Source organism: Limulus polyphemus, unplaced genomic scaffold (genome assembly GCF_000517525.1).
Source record: "Limulus polyphemus unplaced genomic scaffold, Limulus_polyphemus-2.1.2 Scaffold557, whole genome shotgun sequence".
NCBI classification, from domain to species: Eukaryota; Metazoa; Arthropoda; class Merostomata; order Xiphosura; family Limulidae; genus Limulus; species Limulus polyphemus.
The window spans coordinates 147,782-158,981 of record NW_013666167.1 but is presented as its reverse complement, the minus strand read 5'-3'; the positions used below and the strand labels follow the sequence as shown (position 1 = coordinate 158,981).

At 30.6% G+C, this 11,200-nt stretch overlaps 1 protein-coding gene across 2 annotated transcripts in view; it reads left to right on the top strand.

The window, feature by feature from the left end:
* Positions 1-11,200, top strand: part of LOC106459088 (conserved oligomeric Golgi complex subunit 6-like) — a 41,734-nt gene that overhangs the window by 7,680 nt on the left and 22,854 nt on the right. For both annotated transcript variants that reach the window (XM_022385506.1, XM_013918672.2), the window contains exons 2-5: positions 3,832-3,975; positions 6,044-6,115; positions 6,544-6,602; positions 10,195-10,306. In XM_022385506.1, coding sequence (XP_022241214.1) covers positions 3,832-3,975; positions 6,044-6,115; positions 6,544-6,602; positions 10,195-10,306 — 387 coding nt within the window. The remainder of the gene's footprint in view (positions 1-3,831; positions 3,976-6,043; positions 6,116-6,543; positions 6,603-10,194; positions 10,307-11,200) is intronic.

Sequence of the window (11,200 nt, the reverse complement as noted above, 5' to 3'; positions counted from 1 at the left end):
TGGCACATTCTCCAGTTCTCCCCTAAGACAGTCCTTCCCCTTCACTGAGTGGAGTACAGGAGACTAATGCCACTGGGATGGTGGACCATAGAAAATCTCACAAGTTGGGACCTAATTGCTGAGGCTATAACAAGAAATTTCATTGCAGTGAGAAGTGGAACTGTGGTGACACTGAGAGTGTAGTGAGGGTCACCCCACATGTATATCTGTGATACATCGTACATCAAAAACTACATATGGACCAGTGATACTACTCACTATACCAATTCATTCAATACCTATATCTCACAAGTCATCCTCCTGCAGCCAATGTCTGTTCAGTAGATTTCAGGTGAAGACTCTATTAACAGTTCTAACTACATCAAAAATATACTCTGCTCCCACAGCTGGCAAGGGACTCGTAGAGACTGTTGGTCAAGTAGAGGTGTAGATAAGTATCCATACTGAAACAAATTCATACAGTGCTCTCTTATAGCTGAAATGGGGCCTGTAGAGACTGACTGTAGAGGAGGAGGAGAGCATGGATACTCATCACAAATGCCCTTCTCCCATAGCTGGTTTTGGCCTGTTGAGTTTGATTGTAAGGAGGTGGGCATACAAGCTATAGTCTGAATGAGCCCCAATCTCACTAGATGTAATGGCAGTCTAACATCTTTATTGCAAGTATTTAGATGGCCATGTACTTATTCCTCCCAACCAAGTGATACAAATCTGGCTTATTTGCCTCCCTTTTTTTCCTATTCAGGCAAAGAGTATACCCTGGATGAGAAAAGAGGTAGTATCCAATGTACATGCCAGTGGAGCCCCTGCCTTCATGGGTCACACCCCATGGGCTTCCTTTATACACTTTCTGAAGGGGGCTTATCTAGGTAATATTTTCACCAGTCCCTCCACCAACTCATCATGGGGTTCTAACTAAACTGTGTGTGAAGGTGAGTATTTGTTTTGGAAGTTTTCAATTTCCTTAGATGAAAGTGTATTTCCAATAGATACTCACCTCCACACACTTTCCCACCCATCCTACCCACTTCCAGTTCATAGTTTCCTACTTGCCTTATTGAAGAATGAAGATTCATGAGAGCAAATGCATAGGGAAGATAGTGAGCATGGAAATGTGTTGCTATCATTTTGATGGAGTAATTTTGCTGCGTGATGACATCATCATGCAGTGGTGCAAAGTTATGTGCAATTTGGCAGGAGTTTTCACAAGGCTAATAGCTTGCAAATCTTTTTGACAATATGCACAGAAAAGCTGCACAAGATAGCTAAATTACGTGCAGAAGTGAGTATCTATCAGAAATACACTTACAGGTAAGGAAAATGTTAACATTATTGTTTTAATGGTTGTTCTGTCTCTTAAGCCTTCCAAGCAGTGTATTGTTGCTAATTAGAAACCAAACGTGATTTTAGATTGCATCTACAGGAATACTTAATGTTTGTCAATGGAGGTGATTGTTCCTTTTTACAGATCTCTAGATAAGCCTCATTTAGAGAAGTGTGTTCAGTCTTGGGCTCCTTACTGTAAGGAGGACACTGAGTGTTGGAAAGGGTCCAAAAGAAGGCTAAAAGAATTCTTCATGAGTTAGAGTGGGCATCATATAAGAACAGGTTAAGGTACTTTAATTTTTTTCTCCTGAGTAACAAAGGGTCAGAAACTTAGAGAGGACCTGATTTAGGTGATTATAAAGGGAATAGATAGGACTAATACATAATCTTTTTTTTGTGTTTACCATTAGGAGTGGTAGGACTAGGGTACACAGATTTAAGATTTGGCAAAGTTGAAGTTGTCTGCAAACTAGGCAATTTTATTTTTCAAAGGTGGTCAGCCTTTGGAATATGTTGCTTTCAGATATGGTAAACACAACAGATTTAGTACAGTTCAAGAGAGGGCTTGATAAGTACATGGGGAGTTGGGGCTGGATGTGCATATGGGTGTTTGATGAAATTAATAAAAAAGCTGCAAGGGGCCATGTTGTCTCTCAACTGTTATGTTAAGTAGTATGTTATGGAAATAATATTCTGGGAAAGAGCTGATGATATTGAGAAGATTTTATATATTCAAAGGACCTTGACAAATGTAATGATTTGACTAAAATATGGAAGACAAATTTTAATCTAAATTAATATTTATTTAAGTACTTGTGTGTTGTAATTTAGAAAATACTTCTTGCATGAGAGTATTGGAGTTATGGGAGTAAAAAGTATTTAGGTGCAATTATAAATACATGTAAAATCTGAAAGCTATCGTACTTGTACTTCAAAGAGTAAATATTATAGGTTCTGTTTAAAATAACTTTAAACTTTGAAAACAATAAGGTTACTATGTCCTTGTTTAAGAATAGTGAAGTCTGTCTTAAAGTATGGTATGAAATTTTGGTCTCTTTACTGCAGGAATGATATCAATATATTGGACAGTGTATATGGATAAGCTACTAGCAATATCAGAATGTAAAAGATATGGCAACAGAAAGTCATCTGGTCTATTAGTGTTATTGCTGATCCTAGAGAGCAAAACAAGTATGATAAAACACAAACATTAAAAAAAAAATCAAATTTTAAATAAATTTAAATGTAGCCTCTTAAACTTACGAACAGTATACATGCCCAACAGAATCTTAAAATAAATCAAACTAACAGCATAACCATGTTACATCATTAGGCAAATTATTCCATGAATTTCTAGCTTTAACAACGACAAAAAATGTATGTACAATAATGAGTGTATTTAAGATTTCAGAGCCTTATTTCTTTTCTTAGTGAGAAAATGTTTTCAGAAAGAAGGGAATTTTTTTTTATGGAATTTGGGGATGATTGCAGTAGGCCTATTAGCTTCTATCATCTGTCTGTCTTTGTTCCTTTTCCTATGTAATACACTTGGAGTATCCTAAATTTTTGGAAATGTTTTTCCTTGAGCTTAAAAGTAATAGAGGAGATTTATCTGGTTATAAAAGGTTGTTAAAGGTTTGGTAATTTTTCTTTAAATTTTTTAATTAATATTGTTGTAAAAAACATCTGTATATATTTTTGTAATGATTTTATTCAGTTTGTTATGTATATTTTGTAAATTATAGAGTTGAATGTGTGGATAATGGGCCTTAAATTTTATTATCAATGTTAGGACAAATATTATAATTATGCTCCCTACAAGTAAAGCTGGGTGATTAATTGATATAACTGATCACTTGTGAGCATTGCTTACATTGGTTAATGGTTAAATTTATGAATATTACACAAATAATCAACTGGTGTTTCCAGTTATTCTAATCACCTACTAATCAAAATTATCATTAAATTGTTTAATGTCACAAAGTATAAAATAATCAACCAATCAGAATTAGTTTCCAATTATTACTATTTTGGATTATTCAAGCTATACAAGTAATTAAAATATTACAATTGCATTTTTGTTGTTAAGATCAAAGCAACACAATGGGCTGTTTGTGTTCTGCCCACCATAGATGTCAAAATCTAAGTTGTAGCATTATTTGGTTGTTTTTCATTCATCAAATTAACAGTAGCATTTTGATGTGTTTCATTAATTACAACTTTAGCAAAAATTGTTTGTGTGTTTTTTTATTCTATTTTACCCTAAAACATAAATGTCATTGATTCAAAACTTTAAACTATAGAAATAAAAGGTATTTCTTGACTAAAATAAGGCCTTTTTATGCTTTTATAAAAACAATTGTATTATTTCAGTTTTGTTCCACAAGACCTGAAATAGTTAAAATGCAAGTTTATTCAGTAGATTTCATTTGATAAATCAAAAACTGTTTCCATCGTATGGTTTTCTAAATTTGTTTTTTTTCTTATGTCATATCAAAATCTCAGGAAACTTTAGATGCACTCAAGTCATTGTCCACTTTTTTCCCTGAGAATACCCTTCGAGCTCGACAAAACCTTCGTAGTGACATAGAGAAACGAAGCTTAGCTGTTAACAAAGAATTTCTTTCTGCATTTCAGGAAGTAAAAGAGGTGAGTTATGAACATGTGTACTGCTAATGAAATATAACTTTGTAAATTGCTACATGCAAAAGTTTGAATATCATTGGATGGAACAGATTGTAAGCTGTAGAGTAAGAAAGTTAGTATGAGAAGTAATTTATGTTTTTATGGGAAAGTGATTATATAGATACATATAGATATCATGCTGACAGTGACAACAGGATATAGTGAGTAGTTTAGAAGACTTAAGAATAAACTGTGAACCTGGGAATTTTTTATGGGTTCTTTAGATGCTGTTTTCAAGTTAAATTACAATTGTTTGAGAGATCTAGAAATTTTCTTCTGATAAAACATCAAGTACACCTCATTATGTTTAGAAATTATGAAAGGTGATGGCAAAATATTCAGCTGACTCATGTGTGGCTCAAATCCTTATTTGTTAAATATTATTGATAAATTTATCATATTCAAATAACATAGGTAAGAATGACTTGTTATTTATTGAAAACAAACTATATTTATCAGATATGAATTTATCTCAACCAATAATGTTTTAGCAAAGGTATTGTTGCCCTGTTTGACCTGATGCTATCGAAACAGACCAGGTCATAGGTCACTTTTACTTTTTTTTTAAAGGTTTATAACCAGAAATGATGACTTCTGCAATTAGCAAAATAATGTATAAAAAGGCATGTTAATGAATATCGTCAAATTGAAACTGATTTCATATGTGTATCTATAAAATGGAACTTCCTGATCAATATGAAAATATAATTGAAATTTTAAGGTAAAAGTAAGTATTTTAATGTTCTTTTTAACAAAATTTTGGAAATATGTGTAAAAATTATAAAAAACTAAACAAAATTATATTAATTTTTTAAGCTGAAACTGGATATTGTTTCTAACTTTTTTCTAAGTTTCATCCAATCTAATTAAGTATCTACAATGTGAGAAGGAAAATCAAAGGAAATCAGTGATACACATCTGGTCATCCAGAAAGATAAGGATCTGATGTAAAATAAAATTTAATTACCTACCTGAAGCCAAAATTTATGTTTTTCAAATGCTCCATTTCCATACTAAATGAAACTTAAATTAGACATTTTGTAAGAATATTCAGTTGTATATTAAGACAATTTTTTTCATGAAAATATAATTAAAGTTATATTTTAATATAATATAATATAAATAATAATATAATATTAAATTTATATTGCAGGTTTTAAACAGATTTTTCTCCATCCCTAAATTCAGTTTAGTCAAGTAAAGAAAAATAGTTATAGTTTACAAAATCATTTTCTCATTTTGGTTGTAAATGTATTAAATTACCACCATTTGTATGACATCTGTGGAACAAATATGTTTAAGTGATTGGTTGTTAATCTGAAATATATTCATTTTTTACTAAAACAATCATGAAGAATGTAAGCAGCTCAATTACTGTTAACTTTACACAAAGCTAAAAATGCATGTTAAACGTTATGTATATCAAATAACTTTTGTCAGTTTAATTTGACTCGTTCACTAAGTAAACTTCAATTTGTATAAGCTAGATTTGCAAGCTACTTCCTTTGCAATTTTTTTTAAATTTTATTTAAAATACTTATTACTAAAACACTGAGTTTATCTAAAAGTATATACTTGTTAATTCTGTTCTTTAATCTGTCTATTGGTAATTTGATTTTTATTGTATTGTTAAACTCAAATTTGGGGTGACCTCAGATTATGAGAGTTTATAAGTTTAGTGTATTGTATGTAGTGAAAAGAGAGAATGATCCAATTGAAGTACATTTGCAAGCAGATGGGGTCACATAGGTTTGGGGCACCTTAAATGAGGTCAGCACTAAAATGTGTGGAAATATCTGGTATATGTAATATTCTAAATGTTTAAAATATTTTAAAATAACATGAATTTCCACAATGAGGTTTTCATAGACTTTCTACATTAGGAACACTCATTTATGTGAGTTTACTAATTTTGAAGATATGATTTACAATTTTAATTTCCTTTTTTTTAACAAATGGTAAGCTTGTTTAGTTTTCCTGTTAACAACATCAATGGTAATAGACTTAATTGACATAACTTATTTTATTTCAGGCATTAGATGCTGTGTGTGATGATGTCCAAGCTATGAATGTATGTTGTCAAGATATGACCGATCGATTACAGGTTTGTTTATATGTTGAAAGGTGATATAATGAGTATTTGTGTAGGGTGTCATGTAATTTAATACCAACTTTTAACAATGTTAATTTTGAAAAATTTTTTCTGTCTTTTTTGTTGTTTTTGATTAGCAAAGTTTCCGACATATTCTGTATTACAAAATTATAATCAACTGAATGGTAAAACTCAAGTATTTGTAAGAGTGATATTAATATTATAATAGGCTATGATATCTTTGCATTTTAATTTTTAATTATAATAAAAAAAAAAAGTCTCCAGTAAAGATATTTGCTCTCATAGTATCCAGGAAAAAAAATCTTATTTAAAGTATTGTTGAATTCCTAATATTAATGGTTTACAGTTGATTTTTTCTTTCATATATATATTTATAGATGCTTTTTAAAACACTTTTCATTTCTGATTTTCTTACACAGGCAACTAAGTCCCAGACTCATGGCCTTATAAGTCAGACAACTAAATTGCAGTCAGAGAGGTAATTTATAAATAAAAGATCACAATAATATAGTTGGTTTGTTTAAATATCATTGAACTATACATTGTGAAAAAGGAATTCTGTAAACTTACAGCTGACCCATGAGGAGACTTCAAACAAATACCATGTGTTATAATCTTACTATAAACACAATCATTTATGAGTTTGAGTGTAATCGTCCATCTCACAAAGTTGGCTGACTCAATTTCTCTAGTTTTTGATATATTAACTGGAAATTATCTGATGATGTAGATGGGATATTTTGTTTTAGGACTTTAACCCGAGAAGGGAGATAATAAAAGATGTTGAAATAGGGCACATTTCCAATTTTTTTATAAACTTTTGGTTTTGAATTTAAAGATATAAGTACTTAATCAGTTAAATGAGTCAATTATTACCTTCCACAAAGTAGAGTATGCAATTAGCATTTAATGAGGTCATTAGTGATTTAATAACAAAAGAAAGAAGGAAAAGGGACACTATATTAAATTGTCTTTTATACCATAGCTCTGCAGCTAGTATATGTAAAAGATGGTAAAGTATCACTTTTTTATTTGAACCATTAAAAGTTCCATTATTTATTTACATAACCTTCCTTCATCCCTTCTTTGTATTGTCTGTTTAACCCTGTGTGCACAGGGTTGATCCATTGGACCAAACCCCTATTGAAGAATTAATGTTTACTATTATTCTGAATTTGCTCCATGTATCTTCAAGAACTTTAGTAAGCTTTTGGTAAACATTGCAAGTCTGTTGTACACACAAAATCGGATTCTTTTGATATTTTTACGAAAGATTTGTCTGTGAATTTATGAAGCCTTTACTCAGTCAATCTGAAAGAAAAATGGTTTTCATGCTGTCACTTTAGGGTTTTCATATTTCATTTGCCTAACTTCTATAGAATCTTGTAAATAAATTCATCAGTTGTTTTTTTGGTGAAACTTTATATCTCTTATTTTTTATCATAACAGCAACTGTAGCAAAATCATATCTAACAAAAATTGAAAAAAATGAAATAAAAAGCAAACAATAAATATATGAATAATGAGTTTAGGGTCAACAGTTTCAAGTTCCATCATGCAGTACTACTAACAATCTATGTTCCTCATATGTTACTTAAGATACAAAATTATTTATTTGTGGTATTTTTTTTATCTAGCCTAATAAAATTTTGATTCCTACATTTTAGTTACTTTTATTAAACGTACATCAATAAATAAAACAAATACATAGAAAATTAAGAAATTTAGAACTTGTTTGCTCTAAGTCAGTATACAGTCATTGAACTACTTTCCAAAGCCTTTTTTTTGTAAAAATAATTAACGTAACTTTTGAAAACGAATTTTATAAAACCAAAAACACATTATTCTCCAAATAGGTTGTAAGTTACAAACTCAAGTAAATGAGAATAATTTATCTTGTTTTCTAACTACCCTATGAATAAGTAAAAAAAATGTCATTACTTTTAGGATCAAGTAAGTGACTTTTATAGCTAAAACAAAACACATGATCAAGTGCACAATATGCTCTTTCTATTGGTTGTAAGTAATCCAATAAAAAATGTAATGTAGGGTTAGAAAACAACTTCAACTATAGTCGATTCTGAGTGAAGAAAGTGTCACGCCATACCAAGAAGTGAAGATTGAGAACTAATGTAAATACCCACGTATAGTGTAAACTTTTTTTTTCATCACCCCTCTGTGATGTCTTGAGTTTAACATAAACTACTACTTATAGTAGAGATGTTATTAAAATGTTTATATCCTTCAATCTTCTTTGTTTACAGAGATATAAACCAGAAAGTGAGACTCACTTTCCATGCCCTCATATCATGTCCTGTTGAGTTGCCAGTAAATCTATCTAATGGTTTCTATTACATCATTTATAACCAATAAAAAGACACATTTTAATTTTCAGAATAAGATATAATGATACATTATTCTCAGTAGAAATTTTTAGTTAGTCTATAGATTGAAAGTTGTTATTGCTGAGTTCAGATCAAGCAGCTAAGGGGCTTTGTGCATGTTATTATTTTATTTTCTATAGTGTATATTTGCAACAAAAAGATTATTTAATGTATTGGTGCCATCATTACAAAACATTTAGGCTTAAGTAGATAAGACATTTTAATTTTTCTGAAGGGGCGGTTGACCTTTGGAATGGGTTGTCTTCAGATGTGGAGACAGTAAATTTAAGTGAGTTTAAGAGAAAGCTTGATGAGTATATGAATGATAAGGGTTGTCTTTAAGACTTTTTTAAATTTGTTTATTAATAGTTTTAGTTTAGTTTAGAGAATGGAATAGCTGAGATGGACCAATAGGTCCCATGTTGTTCCAAAACATTATGTTAAGTTTCACCAGCTGGCTGACATTAGAAAAACAAGAAGCCAAACATAAGTACTAAATTTCTTGTTTTTATGTATATTTTTATTTATTATTATTATAAAAGTAACTAGAATGTAAAAATTAGAAGCTTATTAAGTTAGATAGTGAAAAATATAAAGAAGATTTCTCCATGAGGCATGGTCATGACTAACTCATAAATAATTCATATGTTATATCATTCAATGCTTTAAGTTGAGCTACATGTTAGCCATATAACTTACAGCTTGTATTGCTGGATTATAAACAGCTCAAAGAGCAATGAAATAAAAACAGGTGAAAGCTGTTACAAGCCTTAAGCTGTTTAGGATAAATAATTGTGATATTATGTTACAATCTGCTTTCATTCTAGAAAGAAAAAGGGGGTAATTTAGATTTATTTTGTAATTCTTTTGTTGTGGTTAGAAGGTCGGTCAAATTGATCAAGTCCATGCAGCATTAGAAAATAACAGATAATATCTTAGTTTGAGGAGGCTTCATAGATTATGCAAATGAACTTTGAAAACTATGAGATCAAAAAAGATCAGACTAGTCAGAATTTGAGTAAACACTCTGACTTCATATATTCAAGGATAAAAACTAGTAAAAATGCTTATTTAAAAAAATCTGATTTTATTGTGTACAAATATTTGTAACTGTTATTAAAAGCTTGTCAAGTTTTGTGAAGATACACTTACTGCATTTAAAGTTGTATTATGGATAATTTCCTGGTTATCTGGTGGTGACATCTGGTTGAATGGTCAATCAAAATGACCCAGCCTGTGTCAATAGAATTAATAATAAAGTAGTTTAGTTAAAGTTTGAACGTAACTTTGTAGAATGGTTGTGACATGCACACTTGGGACCCCCCCCCCCCTCCCTGGGTACACATAGGGTTAATGTTTGGTGTGCAAGTGTTCAAAGATGTTCATTGAATACATAACTCCTGGTTAAATTTTCCTTTTAACTGCAATGAAGGGCACTTAAGTTTTTGCTTTGGAAACTTCTTAACTTGTAATAAATTTCTAATAATTTATATGAAGTGTGGATAAACAGCTTACTAAACATTATATATGTAGGTTATTACTAATTAATAATTTGAGAGTTATTACAGTTTAAAGACTTCTGTTTCAGTGTAGAGAGGTACTTGCATTTATTACATATGTATCTGTAATTTCATGTAGTATCATTTATCATACACAGACACTGAATTGATCTTTAATTTTCTTTAGCCACAGAATTCAGATGAGACAAGAAGTAGTCCAGGCATTCTTGGACACCTTTCAGCTAAAACCTGAAGAAGTAAAAGTGTTACAAGAAACTCGAGATGGACATTTAGATGGGGTATGTCAAAAAACATATTTCTAGTTGTGCATGTGTTATGGGATATTACATAAGTTCTGCTTTCTCATTAGAAATTGGGTTTTCTTGTTGATGGTTAACTTTGTTACAGTGAATTTGAATGTCAGTGTTCATTCTGGTACAGATATTTTCAACAATATTTGGACTTCTACAACATTAGAGGTCTTACTCACATAGTCTGTCTGTAGGGTGTTCCTGTAGTGGCATTGTCATCCTTTATTGATCAACATATACAAGACGTTATTGCTTAACTGACTGCTGGTGTCTGTGGTGGGTTTCACAATCTTATGGACACTCAATTCATTTAACAGCCATCATTTTTTCATGATTTTGAACAAAATTGATTTTTTGCTCAGGCATATTTACTTTCAAGGTCTACAGAGCAGAATTTGCTAGCCATAATCCTGCAGAAGCTTCTGCTGTTCTTATTTTTCTTAGGTATCTTTTGTTTTTTAGATCTCGAACTATTTTCTGCTAGTGTTATATTAAATGATTTAGTACTTAAATCCTTATTTCTCTCACTTTCTCCTGATATTCAGGTTGTTCCTGATGCTTTTACAAACTAACAAAATATTAACTCTATTGCAATGGACTTGTGTATTTTACCATCATGTACCTATGGTGGTATACATACTATAACTCTGAAAGTAATAGTAATTAATGAATCCTAACAAGATTTGGCATGCTTTCAGTAAACTTTAATAAAAGTACCTTGTACATAAAAAAATCAGATTTTTTAATAAAGTCTCTTACTAAAACATTGTCTATTATTATATGGTGTCACAGTGTTGACTGCTTCAAGTGCAAAGTAATTTTCATGTTAAAATTAAAAGTACTTTTCTATCTCTGAAAATTTTCAAAATTTGTTTGCATAAT